Raw genomic sequence first — 26,595 nt, 5'->3', positions numbered from 1 at the left:
AATTCCACAGGTTCACCACTCTCTGGGTGAAGAAATTCCTCCTCATCTCTGTCCTAAATGGCTTACCCCTTATCCTTAGACTGTGACCCCTGGTTCTGGACTCCCCCGCCATCGGGAACATCCTTCCTGCATCTAGTCTGTCCAGTCCTGTTAGAATTTTATAAGTTTCAAATAGATCCCCTCTCATTCTTCTAAACTCCAGCAAGTATAAGCCCAATCGACCCAATCTCTCCTCATACGTCATTCCTGCCATCCCAGGTATCAGTCTAGTGAATCTTCGCTGCACTCCCTCCATGGCAAGAACATCCTTCCTCAGATAAGGCGACCAAAACTGCACACAATACTCAAGGTGTGGTCTCACCAAGGCCCTGTACAACTGCAGCAAGACATCCTTGTTCTTGTACTCGAATCCTCTCGTTACGAAGGCCAACATACCATTTGCCTTCTTAACCGCCTGCTGCACCTGCATGCTTACCTTCAGCGACTGGTACACAAGGACACCCAGGTCTCGTTGCACTTCCCCTTCTCCCAATCTATTGCCGTTCAGATAATAATCTGCCTTCCTGTTTTTGCCACCAAAGTGGATAACCTCGCATTATACTGCATCTGCCATGCTTCTGCCCAATCGCCCAACCTGTCCAAATCATACTGGAGTTTCTCGGCAGCCTCCTCACAGCACACACGCTCACCCAGCTTTGTGTCGTCTACAAACTTGGAGATATTACATCTAGTTCCCTCGTCTAGATCATTAATATATATTTTGAATAGCTGGGATCCTAGCTCGAGGAACAGCAACTCATCTTTCGATGAGGCACTTTACAGCCTTCTAGACTCAGCATCGAGTTCAACAATTTCAGACAATAACCTCTGTCCCTATTTTTTCAGGCAGCAGCTGGTGACGATTCTGCCATCCCTATTTGCAACATTTAACTACTCCTGCCTCCGCCCTCTCACAGACCGTTCCTTTTGTTCTTTCTTCCCCTCCCCATTTCCCTGCCTCTGCACCTGCTTAAATCCTGTTACATCGCTAACTTTTTCCAGTTCTGACGCAGGGTCCCAGACCTGAAACGTTAACTCTGTTTCTCTCTCCACGGATGCTGCCTGGCCTGCTGAGTGTTTCCAGCATTTTCTGTTTTTGTTTTGGATTCCAGCGTCGGCAGTATTTTGCTATTGTCAGCTATTTCGATGTTCTCCCAACCGGCCTCTCATCTTCCACCCTTTGTAAACTTGAGCTCGTCCAAAACTGCGCTGCCAGCATCCTAACTCGCACCGAGTCCCGTTCACCCATCACCCCCTGTGCTCACTGCCCCGTGTCCTAACTCGCACCGAGTCCCGTTCACCCATCGCCCCGTGCTCAGCTCACTGCCCCGTGTCCTAACTCGCACCGAGACCCGTTCACCCATCACCCCCTGTGCTCACTGCCCCGTGTCCTAACTCGCACCGAGTCCCGTTCACCCATCGCCCCCTGTGCTCACTGCCCCGTGTCCTAACTCGCACCGAGTCCCGTTCACCCATCACCCCCTGTGCTCACTGCCCCGTGTCCTAACTTGCACCGAGTCCCGTTCACCCATCACCCCCTGTGCTTACTGCCCCATGTCCTACCTCACACTGAGTCCCGTTCACCCATCACCCGCTGTGCTCACTGCCCCATGTCCTAACTCGCACCCACTCCCGTTCACCCATCACCCGCTGTGCTCACTGCCCCGTGTCCTAACTCGCACCCAGTCCCGTTCACCCATCACCCCCTGTGCTCACTGCCCCGTGTCCTAACTCGCACCCAGTCCCGTTCACCCATCACCCCGTGCTCACTGCCCCGTGTCCTAACTCACACCGAGTCCCATTCACCCATCACCCCCTGTGCTCACTGCCCCGTGTCCTAACTCACACCCAGTCCTGTGCACCCATCACCCCCCGTGCTCACTGCCCCGTGTCCTAACTTACACCCAGTCCCGTTCACCCATCACCCCCTGTGCTCACTGCCCCGTGTCCTAACTCACACCCAGTCCCGTTCACCCATCACCCCCTGTGCTCACTGCCCCGTGTCCTAACTCACACCCAGTCCCGTTCACCCATCACCCCGTGCTCACTGCCCCGTGTCCTAACTCGCACCGTGTCCCGTTCGCCCATCACCCCCTGTGCTCACTGCCCCGTGTCCTAACTCGCACCCAGTCCCGTTCACCCATCAGCCCCTGTGCTCACTGCCCCGTGTCCTAACTCACACCCAGTCCCGTTCACCCATCACCCCCTGTGCTCACTGCCCCGTGTCCTAACTCGCACCCAGTCCCGTTCACCCATCACCCCTGTGCTCACTGCCCCGTGTCCTAACCCGCAGCCAGTCCCGTTCACCCATCACCCCTGTGCTCACTGCCCCGTGTCCTAACTCACACCCAGTCCCGTTCACCCATCACCCCCTGTGCTCACTGCCCCGTGTCCTAACTCACACCCAGTCCCGTTCACCCATCGCCCCCTGTGCTCGCTGCCCCGTGTCCTAACTCACACCCAGTCCCGTTCACCCATCGCCCCCTGTGCTCACTGCCCCGTGTCCTAACTCACACCCAGTCCCGTTCACCCATCACCCCCTGTGCTCACTGCCCCGTGTCCTAACTCGCACCGAGTCCCGTTCACCCATCACCCCCTGTGCTCACTGCCCCGTGTCCTAACTCGCACCGAGTCCCGTTCGCCCATCACCCCGTGCTCACTGCCCCGTGTCCTAACTCACACCCAGTCCCGTTCACCCATCACCCCCTGTGCTCACTGCCCCGTGTCCTAACTCACACCCAGTCCCGTTCACCCATCACCCCCTGTGCTCACTGCCCCGTGTCCTAACTCGCACCGAGTCCCGTTCACCCATCGCCCCCTGTGCTCACTGCCCCGTGTCCTAACTCGCACCGAGTCCCGTTCGCCCATCATCCCCTGTGCTCACTGCCCCGTGTCCTAACTCACACCCAGTCCCGTTCACCCATCACCCCATGTGCTCACTGCCCCGTGTCCTAACTCACACCCAGTCCCGTTCACCCATCACCCCCTGTGCTCACTGCCCCGTGTCCTAACTCGCACCGAGTCCCGTTCACCCATCTCCCCCTGTGCTCACTGCCCCGTGTCCTAACTCACACCCAGTCCCGTTCACCCATCACCCCCTGTGCTCACTGCCCCGTGTCCTAACTCACACCCAGTCCCGTTCACCCAGCACCCCCTGTGCTCACTGCCCCGTGTCCTAACTCACACCCAGTCCCGTTCACCCATCACCCCCTGCGCTCACTGCCCCGTGTCCTAACTCACACCCAGTCCCGTTCACCCATCACCCCCTGCGCTCATTGCCCCGTGTCCTAACTCACACCCAGTCCCGTTCACCCATCACCCCCTGTGCTCACTGCCCCCTGTCCTAACTCACACCCAGTCCCGTTCACCCATCACCCCGTGCTCACTGCCCCGTGTCCTAACTCACACCCAGTCCCGTTCACCCATCACCCCCTGTGCTCACTGCCCCGTGTCCTAACTCGCACCGAGTCCCGTTCACCCATCACCCCCTGTGCTCACTGCCCCGTTTCCTAACTCACACCCAGTCCCGTTCACCCATCACCCCCTGTGCTCACTGCCCCGTGTCCTAACTCGCACCGAGTCCCGTTCACCCATCACCCCCTGTGCTCACTGCCCCGTGTCCTAACTCACACCCAGTCCCGTTCACCCATCACCCCCTGTGCTCACTGCCCCGTGCCCTAACTCGCACCGAGTCCCGTTCACCCATCACCCCCTGTGCTCACTGCCCCGTGTCCTAACTCACACCCAGTCCCGTTCACCCATCACCCCCTGTGCTCATTGCCCCGTGTCCTAACTCACACCCAGTCCCGTTCACCCATCACCCCCTGTGCTCACTGCCCCCTGTCCTAACTCACACCCAGTCCCGTTCACCCATCACCCCGTGCTCACTGCCCCGTGTCCTAACTCACACCCAGTCCCGTTCACCCATCACCCCCTGTGCTCACTGCCCCGTGTCCTAACTCACACCCAGTCCCGTTCACCCATCACCCCCTGTGCTCACTGCCCCGTGTCCTAACTCACACCCAGTCCCGTTCACCCATCACCCCCTGTGCTCACTGCCCCGTGTCCCAACTCACACCCAGTCCCGTTCACCCATCACCCCCTGTGCTCACTGCCCCGTGTCCTAACTCGCACCGAGTCCCGTTCACCCATCACCCCCTGTGCTCACTGCCCCATGTCCTAACTCACACCCAGTCCCGTTCACCCATCACCCCCTGTGCTCACTGCCCCGTGTCCTAACTCACACCCAGTCCCGTTCACCCATCACCCCCTGTGCTCACTGCCCCGTGTCCTAACTCGCACCCAGTCCCGTTCACCCATCACCCCCTGTGCTCACTGCCCCGTGTCCTAACTCACACCGAGTCCCGTTCACCCATCACCCCCTGTGCTCACTGCCCCGTGTCCTAACTCACACCGAGTCCCGTTCACCCATCACCCCCTGTGCTCACTGCCCCGTGTCCTAACTCGCACCCAGTCCAGTTCACCCATCACCCCCTGTGTTCACTGCCCCGTGTCCTAACTCACACCCAGTCCCGTTCACCCATCACCCTCGTGCTCACTGCCCCGTGTCCTAACTCACACCCAGTCCCGTTCACCCATCACCCCCTGTGCTCACTGCCCCGTGTCCTAACTCACACCCAGTCCCGTTCACCCATCACCCCCTGTGCTTGCTGACCTCTATTGGCTTCTGGTCCCCTAACACCTCCATTTTAACATTCTCATGTTCATGTTCAAATCCCTCTATGGTCTCACCGCTCCCTATCTCTGTAACCTCCTCCAGCCCTATGACCCTTTGAGATCTCTGCGTTCCTCCAGCTCTTTAAGCATTCCCCACCATTGGTGGCCGTGCCTTCAGCTGCTTGGGCCCCGAGCTCTGGAATTTCCTCTCTAAACCACTCTCTCACTCTCCTTTTAAGACACTCCTTAAAACCTACCTCTTTGACCGAGCTTTTGGTCACCTGTCCTAATATCTCCTTATGTGGCTCGGTGTCAAATTTTGTTTGATAACTCTCCCATGGAGCGTCTTGGGACGTTTGTCTACGTTAAAGGCGCTGTATAAATACATGTTGTTGTTGTAGACTACTCACCGGGGGCTGGGATTCTTTGCACTAGGTTCCAGAAAATGCTGTTCGCCAGTGGGTTGGGTGCTCCTGGCTGGTCAAGCAGTGGGAAGCTTCCTAGTGCTACGTGTTGGGAGTCTGCTGGTATTAGTTGGCTAAGCTCCAGTAGAAACTCTGCGCACACTTGGGGGGCTCTCTGCACTTTGACCCTGCTAACCTGTGCCTAAGCTGTCTGGATTTCATTAAGTGGGGTTAAGAAAAGAAAGAACTTGTATTTGTATAGCTCCTTTCACTACCGCAAAGCGCTTTGCAGCCAATAAAGTACTTTTTGAAGTGTAGTCACTGTTGTAATGTAGGAAACGCGACAGCCAATTTTCACACAGAAAGCTCCCACAAACAGCAATGTGCCAATGACCAGATCCCTGCTCTTTGAATAGTGGTCGTGGGATCTTTTACGCCCTCCTGAGAGGGCAGACGGGGTCTCGGCTTAACGTCACATCCAAAAGACGGCAACTCTGACAGTGTAGCACTCCCTCGGTACTTAGAAGTATCAGCCTAGATTTTTGTGGTCAGGTCTCGGTTTTAGCGCTGTCCACTGTCTTCGAGGGAGGTCGAAGCCAGGGACCTCCGCTGTTGGGTCAGTGATGAGGTGTTGGATCTTGATGTTGCATGCTGATGGAGTACATTTCCCAGACAAGGCACCCTGTTCAGCAACCAGCACCCTCTGCCCCACCTTCCCAATCCTGAATCGTATAGCACACAGCTATAGTTATGATGTGCTTCCAGCAGCGAGCATCTATCAGTGTGAGCTGAGGGTGGGTCAGGGCTACGGCACTAGCACAGACTCTCCGCCTTGTGCTCGCGAGGGAGGCTCCCTGCTAATTAACACTTAGTGTGCGCTCCTGTTTTAAAAACTGAGCAAGCAAAATGTGCAACTGCAATGACTTAAGAGCATAAGAAATGGAGTGGGAGGAGGTTTCGAGCCTGCTCCGCCATTCAATAATATCATGGCTGATCTTCGACCTCAACTCCACTTTTCCGTCCGACCCCCATATCCCTCGATTCCCCTAGAGTCCAAAAATCTATCTATCTCAGCCTTGAATATACTCAACAACTCAGCATCCACGGCCCTTTGGGGAAGAGAATTCCAAAACTTCACCACCCTCTGAGTGAAGAAATTCCTCCTCATCTCAGTCTTCAATGGCCGACCCCTGATCCTGAGACTGTGACCCCTAGTTCTAGACTCTCCAGCCAGGGGAGAACAACTTGGACAGCTGTGTAACAAGTTTCAGATGGAAAAGAATGGAACAGAGAGAAGAGATCGGCAGTAAATAGATTTAATAAGGTTCAAATGGAACATTCAATTCAGCAGTTGTACAATCACGAGATTTCAGGAGAGTACCATGACAATGGACGCAGTACAAATGTGGGTTATGTCCGGAGAGCGCATTTGCTATGGTGGCATTGTGAACTCTCAACCTCTGGATTGTTAGTCCAGTAACATAATCACTGTACTGTACTACTGTAACCAAGGGTATCTATCTATCTGTACATCTGTCCATATCTTTAAAAGTTTGGAACTGGTGTTCTTGCTGTCTCTCCAAGTGTCGTGCCATTTCCGATTGATCAACAACATTGGCAATGAAACAAGGTGGACCAATGAGGTGGGAGATGTTAGCAGCTGCACAGCCCAAGACCTGGGCTTTCTGACCGGTCCGATGTGTTCCATCGACAGGTCGGTTGACCGGTGAGGTAGCAGATCTCACAGGGGTCCAACCAATGGAGATGGCTGGGAGGCAACCCAAACAGAAATGAGGTGCCCTTCCATTGCCGCAGGAGTTGGGCCAGATACTGAAGCAGAACAAGAAGGAAGAGCCTGTGACTGAGGCCAGAGATACTTTAACATAAAATTAATACTGGAGTAGGCTCTGGGAAGAGCCTGGTGCCAGAGAAGCCTGGTACTATTAGAAGCAAACCTGGTGAGGGGACTAATAGGAATAGGCTGCTCAAGGGCACTCAGCTCCAGATTTTCAAAAATAAATATCTGAGCAACGGCACAAGAGATGTACAGGTAAAAAGGTAGAAAGGTCTGCGTTTAAAGGGCTGTAAAATATCTCTGAGGAAATGTCCCAAAGCACTTCACAAGCAGTGAATGAGGAAATGTCCCAAATGAATTGCTTTAAAGTGCAGTTACGGAGGGAAAATGGTAACCTAACATGGCAGAGTAACTTAAGAGAAACTTGCCTTTATTTAGCACCTTTCACAGCCTCTTGGATGTCCCAAAGCGCTACACATCCAATGAAGTACTTTTGAAGCGTAGTCACTGTTGTAATGTAGGAAACGCGCCAGCCAATTTGCGCACAGCAAGTTCCCACGAACAGCAATGAGATAATGACCAGATAATCTGTTTTTTTTAAAGAGATGTTGGTTGAGGGATAAATGTTGGGCAGCACATCAGGAGAACTTCCCTGCTCTTGGAATAGTGGCCGTAGGATCCTTTACGCCCACCTGAGAGGGCAGATGGGGCCTCGGTTTAACGCCTGATCCGAAAGACGGCACCTCCGACAGTGGGGCGCTCCCTCAGTACTGCACTGGGAGTGTCAGCCTGGATTATGTGCTCAGGTCTCTGGAGTGGGACAACCTCTGACTCAAGAGGTGATCGTGCCAGCAGGTGAGCCAAGGCTGACACTTAAATCTGCACTGCACTGCAGCAACTCGCCAAGGCTTCTTCAACAGCACCTCCCAAACCCACGACCTCTTCCACCTAGAAGGACAAGGGCAGCAGGCGCATGGGAACACCACCACCTCCAAGTCACACACCATCCTGACTTGGAAATATATCGTCCGTTCCTTCATCGTTGCTGGGTCAAAATCCTGGAACGCCCTCCCTAACAGCACTGTGGGAGCACCTTCACCACACGGACCGCAGCGGTTCAAGAAGGCGGCTCACCACCACCTTCTCGAGGGCGATTAGGGATGGGCAATAAATGCTGGACCTTGCCAGTGATGCCCACATCCCAGGAACAAATAAAAAAAAACACAACTTAGAGCAATGCAGGATAAATTAAAAATAAACGTCTGTTAAATTGAACAGAAGTCCTTTGTGTCGATCTGTTTCATCCAGATTTCTACGGTGCAAATGGAGGGATCAGGGCAGGGAAGGAAAGATGGAAAAATATAAGAACCAAGACGAGGGTAGGAGCGCTGAACAGCTCGGATTGCTGTGCCCGACCCTTATGTAAGTTGGGAATTCAGGTTCGCCTGGTGAGGACAGGATCAGGCACAGATGAGAGGCCTCCTTGGTTGAAAAGCCCGTCAGCATGTTGTCTAGACACATGGTGAATGACCACTTGGACTGGCAGCCCTCGCGTACGGCGCCTTGGCGTGAGCTGGTGCCTTCAGGAGCGGCGGAGAGGAAACTGAGGGGAGGGCAGGGGGATTAAGGATAAGACGGCAATCAGGAGGGGGAATTGTTTAAAAGGGCAGGGCATGTTCATCCTCAGAACCCCATCAATTGACTGCTGCCTCAGGCTAGATTTAGTTCATAATCCAACATGAAGGGAACATTTATCTAACAGTGATCATAATCAATGTTCCCTTTAACTTTTTTTTGGGTGCGCGGTCCCGTTAATTGTCTGCGCGGCCCATTCAAATTTTCGCGCCTGCGCTGTTTCTTCCTTTGAAAGCCAGTGAGCGGCCTGCGCGGGGCCTCCAGACTGCGGCCGCGCAGCTCAGCGGGAACGGTGATCATAGTATGATCGAATTCAATGTTAGCTTTGAAGAGGAGAAACGCAACACAGTTACTAAGATTCTAGATTTTGGCAAGGCTAACTTTAACGGGACTGACAACAGCAAACTGGTTAAAACTGCTAACGGGTAAAACTACAGACGAACAGCGGAAGGTGTTCAAAAAAGTATTTAGCTTAGGACACGACATAAAGCAGTTGCGCATGCGCAGTTCCAGTGGTTGTTTGTTCTCGCTGGACTTCCCACAGATCAGTGAGAGAGAAAGGGGAGGGGTAGAAATTTAAGGTATTGTGAGGTCTGTATTGTGACCTGAAGGTGATGTTAGGATGTTGTCAGCTTGTGAGAGTTTTATTGTACTCTCACGGAGTGTGTTTATCGCTATCAGGTCCTCTGTCTGTTGTGGTTTGAACATGCGGCTGGTGAACAGAATGCAGGCGCAGGATGTTAGGATTTAATCGGCTCGGGAAAGGATCACTGAGAAAGAGAGTGGAGACAGTGCGGAGAGCTAGAGAGAGGAGCGCGAGGAAAGAGGAAAACGAGAGGGAGGGCGGAGAAGGAGCGCGAGAAGAGAGAGTTGAATGGCAGCAGTGTGATTAATTAATCAGAATGAACTGCTAAAACTTCCAGTAAAATTTAACGAGGAAATGTGACTTGAAGGTGATATTAGGATGTTGTCAGATTGTGAGAATGTAGATCCAGGGGACTGGGAGAGATACGCAATGAGTTGTTGTGATCTGGAATGCGCTGTCTGAAAGGGCGGTGGAAGCAGATTCAATGTCAACTTTCAAAAGGGAATTGGATAAATACTTGAAGGTAAAAATTTGCAGGGCTCTGGGGAAAGAGCACGGGGGGGTGGGACTAACTGGTTAGCTCTTTCAAAGAGCTGGAACAGGCACGATGGGCCGAATGGCGGTGTCATTCTATGATTCCAAGAACGGGTGCAGGGGTCACAGGCTGGAGCCTGTAGCCTCCCATTCCGAGGCATACGGCGTTGAGGGAATCTACGCACTGCGCCACGGCAACACGCTCAGTGCTGTCTCCGGGGAGGCCGGCTGTGCCTAACAGTTACTATCCAAGCGTTCCTGCGGGCCGCGGCTCAGCTCCTTCCCTGCCTGTTTACCGGACATAAGCCCTTCCTTCTCTGGAGCAGGCTGCTCGCCATCCATTCCGTTTCCGTCAGCAGGATAGCCAGTCTGCTGCTCAGAAAGGGTCGTCGAGCAGACGAAAAAACCCGGAAGGCAGAGGAGGACGAGAGATCCCGCCAGGATGAAGCCGCCCGCGGTCATAAAGGAGGTGGTGTAACTTCCCGTCCGGTCCTCCAGAAACCCTGAGTGGGGAGAGATGCAACAGTCACTTTCTTCAATATTTATTTCACTCCCGGAGCTCTGTTGTAGTAAATATTATCAGAAGACTGAGGGATGCAATCCTGGGAGTGAACACGTTCTATTTCAGGCACTCCGTGTCCGCACCAGATAACAACACCATCAACAACAACTTGCATTTATGCAGTACCTTTAATGTAGTGAAACATCTCAACACACTTCAAAGGAACGATTATCAAACGATATTTGCCGCCGAGCTACATAAGGAGTTATTAGGACAGGTGACCAAAAGCTTGGTCAAAGAGGTAAGTTTTAAGGAGCGTCTTAAAGGAGGAGAGGGAGGCGGAGAGGTTTAGGGAGGGAATTCCAGAGCTCGGGGCCCAGGCAGCTGAAGGCACGGCCGCCAATGGTGGCGCGATTAAAATCCAGGCATGCACAAGAGCCCAGAATTAGAGGAGCGCAGAGATCTTGGAGGGTCGTAGGGCTGGAGAAGATTACAGAGATAGGGAGGGGCGAGGACGTGGAGGGATTTGAAAAGAAGGATGAGAATTTTAAAATTGAGGTGTTGCTGGACCGGGAGCCAATGTAGGGTCACTGAGTACAGGGATGATGGGTGAACGGGTGAGTTAGGATACGGGCAGCAAAGTTTTGGATGACCTCAAGTTTACGGAGGATAGAACGTGGGTGGCTGGCCAGGAGTGCTTTAGAATAGCCAAGTCTAGAGGTAACATGCACTCCTAGGGCAGGTACAGCACGGGTTAGACACAGAGCAAAGCTCCCTCTACACTGCCCCAGCAAACATTACACAGGATATACGGCACAGAAACAGGTCATTCGGCCCAACCAGTCCATGCCGGCATTTATGCTCCACTCAAGCCTCCTCCCATCTTTCCTCATCTAAATCTATCAGCGTAACCCTCTATTCCCTTCTCCCTCATATGCTTGTCTAGCCTCCCCTTAAATGCATCGATACTATTCGCTTCAACCACTCCCTGTGGTAGCGAGTTCCACATTCTCACCACTCTCTGGGTAAAGAAGTTTCTCCTGAATTCCCTATTTGATTTCTTGGTGACGATCTTATATTGATGGCCTCTAGTTATGCTCTTCCCCACAAGTGGAAACATTCTCTCTGTATCCACTCTATCAAAACCTTTCATAATTTTAAAGACCTCTATTAGGTCACCCCTCAGCCTTTTTTCAAGAGAAAAGAGACCCAGCCTGTTCATCCTTTCCTGATAGTTATAACCTCGCATTTCTGGTATCATCCTTGTAAATCTTCTCTGCACCCTCTCCAGTGCTTCTATATCCTTTCTATAATATGGCGACCAGAACTGTGCGCAGTACTCCAAGTGTGGTCTAACCAAGGCTCGATACAGGTTTAGCATAACTTCCCTACTTTTCAATTCTATCCCTCTAGAAATAAACCCTAGTGCTTGATTTGCTTTTTACGGCCTTGTTAACCTGTGTCGCTACTTTTAGTGATTTGTGTATTTGTACTCCGAGATCCCTTTGTTCCTCTACCCCACCCAGACTCGCACCCTCCAAGTGATAAGTGACCTCCCTCTTCTTCCTACCAAAACGTAATACCTCACATTTATCAGTGTTGAACTTCATTTGCTAATTATATGCCCATTCTGCAAGTTTATTAATGTCTCCTGTAATTTGTTGCAGTCCTCCTCAGTATGAACTATCCAACCCAATTTGGTGTCATCCGCAAATTTAAAATTGTGTTTTTAATTCCAAAGTCTAAATCGTTAATGTAAATTGTGAACAGCAGTGGTCCCAGCACTGATCCTTGTGGAACATCACTACCCACCTTCTGCCACTGTGAATAGCTACCCTTTACTCCCACTCTCTGCTTTCTGTCCTGAAGCCAGCCAGCTAGCCATTCTGCTACTTGTCCCCTGACTTTGCATTCTTTGACCTTTTTCATTAGTCTATTATGGGGTACCTTATCGAAGGCCTTTTGAAAATCTAGATAAATTACATCTACTACATTATCCTTGTCAACTCTCTCTGTTACCTCTTCAAAAAATTCAGTGAGGTTGGTCAAGCAAGACTTTCCCTTTTGAAATCCATGCTGACTATTCATTATATTTTTGGTTTCTAGATGTTCCTCTATTTTCTCCTTCAGTAGGGATCCCATTATTTTTCCTACTGCTGATGTTAAGCTGACTGGTCTATAGTTCCCTGGACATGTTCTATCTACCTTCTTAAATATCGGTATTACATTAGCTATCCAGCAGTCCTCTGGCATAACACCTTTTTCTAACGAATTATTAAATTTGTGTAGTAAAGCCTCTGCTGTCTCTTCCTTAGATTCTTTTAAAATGCGCGGATGTAATCCGTCTGACCTAGGGTTTTTTCCTCTTTGAGTTTGATTAGTTTATTTAATACATCCCCTTTTTAAATTTTAGATGCAGTTATTTCATTACTAATCTCATCATCCAATATCATGTTTACCTGTTCCATCTCCCTGGTAAATACTGAAGCAAAGTAATTATTTAATATTTCTGCCTGTGGTATTATCCTGTCCATCCTGACCTTCCTTTTTTATTTATGTGCCTGTAAAATATTTTATTATTTTGTTTTATATTCCTTGATAATTTAATTTCATTGTTCCTCTTTGCCTTCCTAATTTTTTTTTGACTTTTCTCATAATCTTTTCGTATTCTCCCTTATCATGCTCTCCCCTGCTGTCCATGTACATACTGTATGCATCTTTCCTTACCCTCAATTTTTCCCTCATGGCTTTATTCATCCATGGTGTCTCATTAGTGTTTAGCTTGTTCTTGTTTTTTAGCGGAATATATTTTTCCTGGATTCTGTTGAAAATCGTTTTAAATGTTTCCCATTGCTGTTCTACGCCATTGTTTGCCAATATTATTGTCCATTTTATCTTCCCAAGTTCTATTCTCCCAGGGCAGGTACAGCATGGGTTAGATACAGAGTAAAGCTCCCTCTACACTGTCCCATCAAACACTCCCAGGGCAGGTACAGCACGGGTTAGATACAGAGTAAAGCTCCCTCTACACTGTCCCATCAAACACTCCGAGGGCAGGTACAGCACGGGTTAGATACAGAGTAAAGCTCCCTCTGCACTGTCCCATCAAACACTCCCAGGGCAGGTACAGCACGGGTTAGATACAGAGTAAAGCTCCCTCTACACTGTCCCATTAAACACTCCCAGGGCAGGTACAGCACGGGTTAGATACAGAGTAAAGCTCCCTCTACACTGTCCCATCAAACACTCCCAGGGCAGGTACAGCACGGGTTAGATACAGAGTAAAGCTCCCTCTACACTGTCCCATTAAACACTCCCAGGGCAGATACAGCACGGGTTAGATACAGAGTAAAGCTCCCTCTACACTGTCCCATCAAACACTCCCAGGGCAGGTACAGCACGGGTTAGATACAGAGTAAAGCTCCCTCTACACTGTCCCATCAAACACTCCCAGGGCAGATACAACACGGGTTACATACAGAGTAAAGCTCCCTCTACACTGTCCCATCAAACACTCCCAGGGCAGGTACAGCACGGGTTAGATACAGAGTAAATCTCCCTCTACACTGTCCCATCAAACACTCCCAGGGCAGGTACAGCATGGGTTAGATACAGAGTAAAGCTCCCTCTACACTGTCCCATCAAACACTGCCAGGGCGTGTACAGCACGGGTTAGATACAGAGTAAAGCTCCCTTTACACTGTCCCATCAAACACTCCCAGGGCAGGTACAGCACGGGGTTAGATACAGAGTAAAGCTCCCTCTACACTGTCCCATCAAACACTCCCAGGGCAGGTACAGCACGGGTTAGATACAGAGTAAAGCTCCCTCTACACTGTCCCATTAAACACTCCCAGGGCAGGTACAGCACGGGTTAGATACAGAGTAAAGCTCCCTCTACACTGTCCCATCAAACACTCCCAGGGCAGGTACAGCACGGGTTAGATACAGAGTAAAGCTCCCTCTACACTGTCCCATTAAACACTCCCAGGGCAGATACAGCACGGGTTAGATACAGAGTAAAGCTCCCTCTACACTGTCCCATCAAACACTCCCAGGGCAGGTACAGCACGGGTTAGATACAGAGTAAAGCTCCCTCTACACTGTCCCATCAAACACTCCCAGGGCAGATACAGCACGGGTTATACAGAGTAAAGCTCCCTCTACACTGTCCCATCAAACACTCCCAGGGCAGGTACAGCACGGGTTAGATACAGAGTAAATCTCCCTCTACACTGTCCCATCAAACACTCCCAGGGCAGGTACAGCATGGGTTAGATACAGAGTAAAGCTCCCTCTACACTGTCCCATCAAACACTGCCAGGGCGTGTACAGCACGGGTTAGATACAGAGTAAAGCTCCCTTTACACTGTCCCATCAAACACTCCCAGGGCAGGTACAGCACGGGGTTAGATACAGAGTAAAGCTCCCTCTACACTGTCCCATCAAACACTCCCAGGGCAGGTACAGCACGGGTTAGATACAGAGTAAAGCTCCCTCTGCACTGTCCCCATCAAACACTCCCAGGGCAGGTACAGCACGGGTTAGATACAGAGTAAAGCTCCCTCTACACTGTCCCATCAAACACTCCCAGGGCAGGTACAGCAGGGGTTAGATACAGAGTAAAGCTCCCTCTACACTGTCCCATTAAACACTCCCAGGGCAGATACAGCACGGGTTAGATACAGAGTAAAGCTCCCTCTACACTGTCCCATCAAACACTCCCAGGGCAAGTACAGCACGGGTTAGATACAGAGTAAAGCTCCCTCTACACTGTCCCATCAAACACTCCCAGGGCAGATACAGCACGGGTTAGATACAGAGTAAAGCTCCCTCTACACTGTCCCATCAAACACTCCCAGGGCAGGTACAGCACGGGTTAGATACAGAGTAAATCTCCCTCTACACTGTCCCATCAAACACTCCCAGGGCAGGTACAGCACGGGTTAGATACAGAGTAAAGCTCCCTCTACACTGTCCCATCAAACACTGCCAGGGCGTGTACAGCACGGGTTAGATACAGAGTAAAGCTCCCTTTACACTGTCCCATCAAACACTCCCAGGGCAGGTACAGCACGGGGTTAGATACAGAGTAAAGCTCCCTCTACACTGTCCCATCAAACACTCCCAGGGCAGGTACAGCACGGGTTAGATACAGAGTAAAGCTCCCTCTGCACTGTCCCCATCAAACACTCCCAGGGCAGGTACAGCACGGGTTAGATACAGAGTAAAGCTCCCTCTACACTGTCCCATCAAACACTCCCAGGGCAGGTACAGCACGGGTTAGATACAGAGTAAAGCTCCCTCTACACTGTCGCATCAAACACTCCCAGGGCAGGTACAGCACAGGTTAGATACAGAGTAAAGCTCCCTCTACACTGTCCCCATCAACACTCCCAGGGCAGGTACAGCACGGGTTAGATACAGAGTAAAGCTCCCTCTACACTGTCCCATCAAACACTCCCAGGGTTGGTACAGCACGGGTTAGATACAGAGTAAAGCTCCCTCTACACTGTCCCCATCAACACTCCCAGGGCAGGTACAGCACGGATTAGATACAGAGTAAGGCTCCCTCTACACTGTCCCATCAAACACTCCCAGGGCAGGTACAGCACGGGTTAGATACAGAGTAAAGCTCCCTCTACACTGTCCCATCAAACACTCCCAGGGCAGGTACAGCACGGGTTAGATACAGAGTAAAGCTCCCTCTACACTGTCCCATCAAACACTCCCAGGGCAGGTACAGCATGGGTTAGATACATTTTTCAGTATTCTGCACCAGCTGCTGAGACCCTGGAGATCATTTATAGCAGAACTTCTTCAAGGTTGTGGATGCTGAGACATTTGGAGCTTTTAAGACGGAGATGGATACATTTTTGTAAGGTAAGGGTATCAAGGACTCGATAGACTCTGGAACGGTACCCATGGATTGGAGGATAGGTAATGTTACCCCACTATTCAAAAAAGGTGGTAGAGAAAAAGCGGGGAATTATAGACCGGTAAGACTGACATCGGTAGTGGGGAAAATGCTAGAGTCTATTATAAAAGATGTAATAGCAGAGCACTTGGATATGAATGTAAAAGGTATGATCAGTAAGTTCGTGGATGATACAAAAATTGGTAGGGTGGTAAATAGCGAGGAGGGTAGCCTCAGTCTGCAGGACGATATAGATGGGTTGGTCAGATGGGCGGAACAGTGGCAAATGGAATTTAACCCGGAAAAGTGCGAGGTGATGCACTTTGGGGGAACTAACAAGGCAAGGGAATACACAATGAATGGTAAGACCCTAGGCAAGACGGAGGGGCAGAGGGATCTGGGTGTGCAAGTACACAATCCCTGAAGGCGGCGGAACAGGTGGATAAGGTGGTAAAAAAGGCATATGGGATACTTGCCTTCATTAGCCGAGGCATAGAATATAAGAGCAAGGAGGTTATGATGGAGCTGTATAAAACACTGGTTAGGCCACAGCTGGAATACTGTGTGCAGTTCTGGTCGCCACACTACAGGAAGGATGTGATCGATTTGGAGAGGGTGCAGAGGAGATTCACCAGGATGTTACCAGGGCTGGAGCGCTTCAGCTATGAAGAAAGACTGGGCAGATTGGGTTTGTTTTCTTTGGAGCAGAGGAGGCTGAGGGGGGACATGATTGAGGTGTACAAAATTATGAGGGGCATAGATAGGATGGATACTGAGGAGCTTTTTCCCTTAGTAGAAGGGTCAATAACTAGGGGGCATAGATTCAAGGTAAAGGGCGGGAGGTTTAGAGGGGATTTGAGAAAGAACTTTTTCACCCAGAGGGTGGTTGGAGTCTGGAACTCACTGCCTGAAAGGGTTGTGGAGGCAAGAACCCTCACAACATTTAAGAAGCATTTGGATGAGCACTTGAAATGCCATAACATACAAGGCTACGGACCAAATGCTGGAATATGGGATTAGATTAGACAGGGCTTGATGGCCGGCATGGACACGATGGGCCGAAGGGCCTCTATCCGTGCTGTATAACTCTATGACTCTATAAGCACAACTGATTGCTGTGTAATTTAGATGTGTACTCTGTTAATCACAGAAATCACAGAAACCCCACAGTGCAGATAGAGGCCATATCGGCCCATCGAGCCTGCACCGACACATATCCCACCCGATCCCCGTAACCCCTACACCAACACATATCCCACCCTATCCCCGTAACCCCACGTATTTAATCCCCCTAACACTAAGGGTCAATTTATCATAGCCAATCATCCTAACCCGCACATCTTTGGACTGTGGGAGGAAACCGGAGCACCCGGAGGAAACCCACGCAAACACGGGGAGAATGTGCAAACTCCACACAGACAGTCACCCGAGGCCGGATTCGAACCCGGGTCCCTGGCGCTGTGAGGCAACAGTGCTAACCACTATGCCACCGTGCTGTCATTGAGCCAAATCCCCTCCATTTACTGCTCGCTATTCTCTCTGCACTTGAAGATTCAGCAACCAGCCTCTTACTAAAATATTACATGAAAGGGCAGAGAATATCTGTTTAGTATTCAGAAATTCCAGTTCATTCATTAGATGGGATCTGCTTTTCAGAAACTCATTGACTGACCCCAATTTTAACTCCAGGTGGATTCCCCGCTCCGGTCTGCGTTCAAATTAGAGTCGGGTCTCAATGATGTCATTGGGCCGCAACATGCCAATAGAATCATAGAAAGTTACAGTACGGAAGGAGGCCATTTCGGCCCATCATGTCCGTGCCGGCCAACAAGGAGCTATCCAGCCTCATCCCACTTCCCAGCTCTTGGTCCGTAGCCCTGCAGGTTAGAGCATCCCAAGTGCACATCCAAGTACTTTTTAAATGTGGTTAGGGTTCCTGCCTCTACCACCCTTTCAGGCAGTGAGTTCCAGACCCCCACAACCCGCTGGGTGAAGGAATTTCCCCTCAAATCCCCTCTAAACCTTCCCCCAATTATTTTAAATCTGTGCCCCCTGGTTTTTGACCCCTCTGCTAAGGGAAATAGGTCCTTCCTATCCACTTTATCTATGCCCCTCATAATTTTATACACCTCAATAAGGTCTCCCCTCAGCCTCCTCTGTTTCAAGGAAAAGAGACCCGGCCTATCCAATCTTTCCTCATAGCTAAGATTCTCTACTCCCGGCAACACCCTTGTAAATCTCCTCTGTACCCTCTCTAGTGCAATCACATCTTTCCTGTAACGTGGTGACCAGAACTGCACGCAGTACTCTAGCTGAGGCCTAACTAGTGTTTTATACAGTTGCCTTTTTAACCACCTTTTCTACCTGGCCTGCTACCTTCAGGGATCTGTGGACATGCACTCCAAGGTCTCTTTGTTCCTCTACACTACTCAGTGTCCTACCATTTAATGTGTATTCCCTTTTCTTGTTAGCCCTCCCCAAATGCATTACCTCACACTTCTCTGGATTGAATTCCATTTGTCACTGTTCTGCCCACCTGACCAATTTATTGATATCTTCCTGCAGTCTACAGCTTCCTTCTTCAGTATCAACCACACAGCCGATTTTAGTATCATCTGCAAACTTCTTAATCATACCCCCTATATTCAAGTCAAGATCATTGATACTGTATATACCACAAAAAGCAAGGGACCTAGTCCTGAACCCTGTGGAACCCCACTGGAAACAGCCTTCCAGTCACAAAAACACCCATCAACCATTACCCTCTGCTTCCTGTCTCCGAGCCAGTTTTGAATCCAACTTGACACTTTGCCCTGGATCCCATGGGCTTTTAACTTCGTGACCAGTCTGCCATGTGGAACCTTATCAAAAGCCTTAGCTAAAGTCCATATACACTACATCAAATGTAAGAAGGACCCTGTTGGCTCCGGGCGTGTGTCCTTGCTGCCTGTTCAGGAGAGCAGGTTAAAATTGCAGATGTTGCGATCATGTCGGCTTTTTGACAGTGTCGAGCCAGGGCGATTTTAACTGCCCACCTGTCAGGTGCCTGCTCAGCGAGTAGGGTTACAATGGCCCCTCAGCGTTGTTTCGCATTTTAGGCTTGACTCTGATTTTTCTGCTCTCAATTCCCCTGTCTCCTGAAGGTGCTGGCTCTAGCTGTGGTACAATTGTGTCAACATTGGTTTTTGAATTCATTCACGGGATGTGGGCGTCGCTGGCAAGGCCAGCATTTATTGGCCATCCCTACTTGCCTTTGAGAAGGTGCTGATGAGCCGCCTCCTTGACAACTAAGTGGCTTGCATAGCACAGTTAAGAGTTGACCATATTGCTGTGTGTCTGGAGTCACATATAGGCCAAAGCAGGTAAGGACGGCAGATTTCCTTCCCTAAAGGACATCAGTGAACCAGATGGGTTTTTCCAACAATCCAGCAGTTTCATGGTCGCCATTACTGATACTAGCTTTTTATTCCAGATTTAATTAACTGTATTTAAATTTCCCAGCTGCTGTGGTGGGATTTGAAGTCCAGATCATTAGTCCAGGCCTCTCGATTACTAGTCCAGTAACATAACCATTATGCTACCGTACCCCGTACATGAACTAAGATACAACTCTACCATCACCAATTGCCACAATTTGCCACATTGTTCCTCTCCACCTCTTCAGTACTTTACCTACTGCAATCATATCAAATCCAATAGATGTTAGCCTACATTACCTGATAGGGGAGGCCCAAGTAGTCCGCCAATACTCATTAGCATCAGAAAGAGCCCGGTTGCACTGAAAATCCGGCCAATTCCTACGATATCTGGGAGAGTGGAGAAGAAGAGCGGGGCAAGGCCTCCAGCACAGAAGCCGTAAAAGAGACCGAGCCCTATTAGACTGGGGTACGTCTGCCCCACAGGAATGAGGAGAAGGCTGAGTCCGGTGAGAACGCTCCAGAGGAATAACATGTGGATTGTCCGGATCAGCTTGAGATCAGCCAGCCAGCCAGAAAACAGCCGAGCGACAGTGTCAGAGATGGCGGTGACAGACAGCAGGAAGGCAGCCTCATAATCGCTCAATCCAAGGTTCTTTCCATGAGCCACCAGGTGGACGTAGGGGACAAAGTAGCCTGTGGTCATCAGAGTCGCTGCGAAAGTGTACACCATAAAGCCACGGTGCAGGAAAAGGGTCAAATCAAAGGCAGAGGTCACTTTGCCCCAACACTCAGCGCCTTTCTTTCCATCATCGGGATGTCCGCTTGAAGCAACAAGAAGGTCCTCTCGGAACGTGATAGGTCTGAGCAGGGCCGCACAGACACAGAGGTTCAACATCATTGCGGACAGGATCTGGAGGGCCCCACGCCAACCATACTCATCGATCAGGAGCTGAAACAGCGGAGAGAAGAAGAATGACGCCACCCCCACTCCGGTAAACGCCAAACCAGTGGCCAGGGCTCTGCGTCTCTTGAAGTACCTGGCGATCATGGCCATGGTGGGGGCGAAGACCAAAGCCCAACCAAAACCTGGAAAGTAAAACAAGGAACAGTGAAGGCCATCTTCTCCATTAGAACCGGTCCAGTTTCCTTTTGAAGGTGATGCAAAGTGTCGGCACCCACCACGCCAGCCGACAACGCATTCCAGTTCCTAAATGAGTCTCCTCAGTGCAGTTCATGTTCTGCTCTGAGGGAACGGGGTCTCCGGTAAGGAAGTTATGATGAACCTGTATAAAACACTGGTTCGGCCTCAACTGGAGTATTGTGCCCAATTCTGGGCACCGCGCTTTAGGAAGGAGGTGAAGGCCTTAGAGAGGGTGCAGAAAAGATTTACAAGAATGATTCCAGGGATGAGGGACTTCAGTTACCTGGATACACTAGAGAAGCTGGGGTTGTTCTCCTTCGAGCAGAGCAGATTGAGATGGTTACAGCACAGAAGGAGGCCATTCAGTTCATCCAGCCTGTGCCGGCTCTCTGCAAGAGCACTTCAGCTCGTCCCACTCCCCCGCCCTTTTCTCGTAACCCTGCAAATTTCTTTCCTTCAGGTACCAATTCCCTTTTGAAAGCCACGATTGAATCTGCCTCCACCACCCTCTCAGGAAGTGCATTCCAGATCCTAACCACTCGTTGCGTAAAAAAGTTTTTCCTCATGTCGCCTTTGGATAAGGTCCCACATAAGAGACTAGCGTGCAAAGTTAAAGCACATGGGATTGGGGGTAAGGTACTGACTTGGATAGAAAACTGGTTGGCAGACAGGAAGCAAAGAGTTGGAATAAACGGGTCTTTTTCTGAGTGGAAGGCAGTGACTAGTGGGGTACCGCAGGGATCGGTGCTAGGACCCCAGTTATTCACAATATATATTAATGATCTAGACGAGGGAACTAGATGTAACATCTCCAAGTTTGCAGACAACACAAAGCTGTGCTGTGTGCTGTGAGGAGGTTGCAGAGAAACTCCAGTATGATTTGGACAGGTTGGGCGATTGAGCAGATGCATGGCAGATGCAGTATAATGTGGATAAATGCGAGGTTATCCACTTTGGTGGCAAAAACAGGAAGGCAGATTATTATCTGAACAGCAATAGATTGGGAAAAGGGGAAGTGCAATGAGACCTGGGTGTCCTTGTGCACCAGTCGCTGAAGGTAAGCATGCAGGTGCAGCAGGCGGTTAAGAAGGCAAATGGTATGTTGGCCTTCATAGATGAGGATTCGAGTACAGGAGCAAGGATGTTTTGCTGCAGTTGTAGAAGGCCTTGGTGAGACCACACCTTGAGTATTGTCTGCAGTTTTGGTCGCCTTATCTGAGGAAGGATGTTCTTGCCATGGAGGGAGTGCAGCGAAGATTCACCAGGCTGATACCTGGGATGGCAGGAATGACGTATGAGGAGAGATTGTGCCGATTGGGCTTTTACTCACTGGAGTTTAGAAGATTGAGAGGGGATCTCATCGGAACCTATAAAAGTCTGTCAGGTCTGGACAGACTAGATGCAGGAAGGATGTTTCTGATGGCCGGGGAGTCCAGAACCAGGGGTCAAAGTCTAAGGATAAGGGGTAAGCCATTTAGGACTGAAATGAGGAGGAATTTCTTCACCCAGAGAGTGGTGAACCTGTGGAATTCTCTACCACAGAAGGCAGTTGAGGCCAATTCATTAAATATATTCAAGAAGGAGTTGGATATATTTCTTAAGGCTAAAGGGATCAAGGGATATGGGGAGAAGGCAGGGACAGGGTACTGAATTTGGATGATCAGCCATGATCTCATTGAATGGCGGAGCAGGTTCGAAGGGCCGAATGGCCTACTCCTGCTCCTATCTTCTATGTTTTTATGTAAATGGGAATAGCAGAATCAGTACCCGCTGTCCGAAAAAATGGGGGCCAGAGGTTATGATCTGAAATTGTTGAACTCAATGTTGAGTTTGAAAGGTCATCGACCTGAAACGTTAACTCTGTCTCTCTCACTACAGATGCTGCCTGACCCACTGAGTATTTCCAGCATTCTCTGTTTTTATATCTTATATTAAACTCATTGGGGGAAAAATTCAGTTGGTTGCGCCTCCCGTTAGCGCCTTAAGAAGGTGCTAACGGAACGCAAAGCAACTAATGCCCGGGCGCGGCACTGCCCACGCCTCCCGCAAAATTCAGCTGGAGGTTAGTGGTGCCGCAGCACCCCGCTCACGCCCCGGCCGCAATCTTCGGGAGCGCCCCCTGACTTACCGGCGGATGCTATGTCCGACGGCGTCAGGGGGGGCGTACCTGAAGCCGGGGAGGCGCAATTTAAAGGCGAGGTGCGGGGCGGCCATTTTTGTTGCTGGCCGCCTGCCAGCATCTGCCTGCGCTCCCGTCCCGGACCTCCTGAAACGCCCCCCCACCCCCCGCGCGAAGTTCTGGCTGCGCTCCAAGAGCCCGGCACTAAAGAGAAGTGCCGGGCTCTTTTGCCGGCACTCCCGATCCCCGGGGGCCCAGCTGGGCCCCAGGACGCACTGCACAAGGCCCCTCCCCTTTAAGAAGGGGAGGAAGGCCTGCAATACCACGGCGCGACGTGCTGCAGCGTGTGGTGCTGTGGCACATAACGCCGCAATATTGACTCACAGCGCCCCAAGAGGGATGCGGGGCGCTTCCAGTTGCGCCCCGCTTCCCTTTTGGGGCCCAACCACTCAATTTCTGGCGTGGGGACGCTAATTTTTCCGGGGTGCTACTTTTAGCGCCCCAGCGAAGTTGGGGCGCTGCTCAATTTTTAGCCCATTGCACTGACCTGTCAGGAGTCCGATGGAGAGGTACATGTGCAGAAGACTCTGTCCGAACGAGGCTGTGAGCATCCCCAGAGAGGCTAAAACCCCACCGACCATCACCACCGGGCGGGCTCCATAGTGCTTCCCAAATACACTCCCAATTGGACCTATAAATGCAAAACAAAACCTGGTCAGTGAGGTTCTCAATGGCTCAGTGGGTTAAAGCACCACAGAGGGAAAAGATGTGGCCGACCTCCCATTCCCAACCCTCTGCAAACTGCAGCTCGCCCAAAACTCTACTGCCCGTATCCCATGCTGCACCAAGTCCTTTCCTCGCTGACCTATATTGACTCCAATGTCAAATTCTCATCCTGGTGTCTAAATCCTTCAGTCCTCCCTATCGAACATCATCCAGCTCGACACCCCTCCTTCAAACTTTCCATTCCTCTGAGTCTGGCCTTTTATGCAACCCCATTCTTCACCCCACCATTAGTGCCCATGCCTTCAGATGCCTACGTCTCACGCTCTGGAATTTCCTCCCTGCGATTCTCCACTGCGCTCTGAGACTTTAAAATCTTCCTTAGAACCCATCTCTGTGACCAAGCTTTTGCCCACCCCTCCTGATATCTCCTCCTTTGTTTGGTGTCCATTGATTACTGGTCATATCTCTTTGAAGCACCTTAGGTCTTTTTTTCTTAATCAAAGGCTCTTTATAACTGTAAGTTTTTATTGTCCTTGATTCAATCCCCAGTTGATTCTGAGTTAGCCGATTCCAACCTGGGCAGCACTGGATTTGCCCTACCACAGCCTTACAACCCATCAAGATCTCTGCACTCCTCCAATTCCAGCCTCTTGAGCATCTCCAATTTCCATCACTCCACCATTGGCGGCCGTGCCTTCAGCTGCCTGGGCCCTAAGCTCTGGAATTCCCTCCCTAAACCTCCCTCAAGATGCTCCTTAAAACTTACCTCCATTCAGGGAGGGGTTTTTGAGTTCAGCATTATTGAGTTTTACTCCTTCAGGACTGCACTAGACCCTAGATTTTTGTGCTCAAGTCTCTGGAGTGGGATTTGAACCCACAGCCATCTGACTCAGAGGCCACTGACCCACAGCTGACACGCATTCTGATCTGTCACACATCCATAGATTCTGAACTGTCACATATTCATAGACCCTGGCCTGTTGTAGTCAAGGAACTCATGACCTGTTGTAGCTTATGGAACTTATGAAGATGTTGGTCTTGGTTGAGAAAATTGAAGATGGCAATTCCGGATTTTTGAAATTTGACATCAGTAAAATATAATCCTCCCCCACCCTCAATTTTCACCCCATGTGTCCTGAAGGTGGTGACTTTTTGGGTGACGGATCCAGGTTCCCTAGTAGTCCTTCTAGGTAGTGACTATTGGAAGGCTGGTCAGTATTGGAGGACATCGACGCTTAACACAACTGTGTCCTCCTTCAATATTGACTTTTTGACAGGAACCATAGGACAGCAATCAAGTCCAGGAGCCCTGGATGGTTCTCCCCTCCTCCCTGTTCCAGGGGTACTGATTGAGGCCAATTGTAATGTTCTCACCGTTGCCCGGTCTGAGATCAGGCAACTCAGCGAAAACCAGGGTTTAAATCTGGGACCTTCCTGTGTACCTCAGTGCCACACCCCACAGTGCAGTTTCTCAGTGAACCAAAGCGAGCTCCACAATCAAAGATTTGTTGGGGCAGAGGCTAGCTTCAAACTAAAGGTCTAGAAGGAAAGGGACAAAGAAACCCTTACTTGCAAACTCTTGTGTGGCCACCGAGATTGAAGTGATCCAGGAAATACGGTTGGACGACTCCTCGTAGTAGTGAATGAACTGGATGAAAAAAACTCCGAAAGAACGTATAATTCCAAAGACCAAACAATTTTTCAGGAATCCTGCCAGAACGACCATCCAGCCCCAGCCCCCATCTGGCGGCTCGCTGTTGACAGGCTGGGCCATTCTGGGCTGGTGCGAGACCTGTGTCAGGCAATGAGAAGGTGAAAGAGTTGACATGGACAATAAAGAAAGAAAGACTTTCACAGCCTCAGGGCGTCCCAAAATGCTTTATAGCCAATGAAGTGCTTTTGAAGTTGTAACGTAGGACATGCAGCAGGCAATTTGCGCGCAGCAGGCAATTTGCGCACAGCAAGCTCCCACAAACAGCAAAGAGGTAATGACCGGATAATCAGCTTCAGTGATGATGATTGAGGGATAAATATTGGCCCAGGACACCGGGGACACTCCCCCGCTCTTTTTCAAAATAGTGGCCATGGGATCTTTAGCATCGGTTTAGCGTCTCATCCGAAAGGCGGCACCTCCGACAGTGCAGCACTGCCTCAGTACTGCCCCTCCGAGAGTGCAGCACTCCCTCAGTACTGCCAGTCCGACAGAGCATCGCTCCCTCAGTACTGCCCCTCCGATAGTGCAGCGCTCTCACTACTGCCCCTCTGACAGTGCAGCACTCCCTCAGTACTGTCCCTCCGACAGTGCGGTGCTCCCTCAGTACTGCCCCTCCGACAGTGCAGCGCTCTCTCAGTACTGACCCTCTGGCAGTGCAGCGCTCCCTCAGTACTGCCCCTCCAACAGTGCAGCGCTCCCTCAGTACTGCCCCTCCGACAGTGCGGCACTCCCTCAGTACTGCCCCTCCGACAGTGCTGCGCTCCCTCAGTACTGCCCCTCCGACAGTGCGGTGCTCCCTCAGTACTGCCCCTCCGACAGTGCGGCGCTCCCTCAGTACTGCCCCTCCGACAGTGCGGCGCTCCCTCAGTACTGCCCCTCCGATAGTACAGCGTTCCCTCAGTATTGCACAGGAGTGTCAGCCTGGGTGTTTGTACTCAAGTCTCTGGATTGGGATTTGAACCAATAACCTTTTGACTCAGTGGCGAGAGTACTACCAACTGAGTCACGGCTGACACGACTAACTCCTGAGGTTCTTCCCACCTTTCTTTTGTCATAGCTCTCTAATGGCATTCACCATTTCATTAACAGGGCAACTGTTTAAAGGTCTTGCCTTTACGATATGAATGGCCGGATTTTTGCTTAGCCTCTGTTGGTAAACACCGAATCTCCACATATCCCCTTGGTCACCAACCCAGTTGAGATCAGATACACACATATTGTGGTAGAAATTGATTCTTTTCAGATTCAGTTGGTTTCAAGATATAGGATTCTACTCAATTTTAGGATAAGGATGTGAGAAAAGTCAAAGACAAGAAATGTCCATTGAAGCCCATCGCTCCTGTACCCTAACCCTCCCATTGAGGCCCATCGCTCCTGTACCCTAACC

General features: G+C 50.6%; 2 protein-coding genes across 2 annotated transcripts in view; one reads left to right on the top strand and one right to left on the bottom strand.

Annotated features, from left to right (window-relative positions):
- LOC147091074 (uncharacterized) overlaps positions 1 to 26,595 on the top strand; it is a 163,675-nt gene that overhangs the window by 26,514 nt on the left and 110,566 nt on the right. The gene's annotated exons all lie outside the window — the stretch shown is intronic.
- On the bottom strand, positions 8,427 to 25,268 carry LOC147091075 (monocarboxylate transporter 13-like). The gene is made up of 5 exons (XM_085977158.1): positions 25,064 to 25,268; positions 23,316 to 23,459; positions 19,806 to 20,594; positions 9,916 to 10,173; positions 8,427 to 8,518 (listed from the first exon to the last, which is right to left on the bottom strand). The coding sequence occupies exons 1-5, from the start codon at positions 25,266 to 25,268 to the stop codon at positions 8,427 to 8,429; spliced, it is 1,488 nt and encodes a 495-aa protein (XP_085833284.1).

This window comes from Somniosus microcephalus, unplaced genomic scaffold, assembly GCF_052327205.1.
Source record: "Somniosus microcephalus isolate GS21.2 unplaced genomic scaffold, FLI_Smic_1.0 unresolved_chr4, whole genome shotgun sequence".
NCBI classification, from domain to species: domain Eukaryota; kingdom Metazoa; phylum Chordata; class Chondrichthyes; order Squaliformes; family Somniosidae; genus Somniosus; species Somniosus microcephalus.
This window is presented reverse-complemented; position numbering and strand designations above follow the sequence as displayed.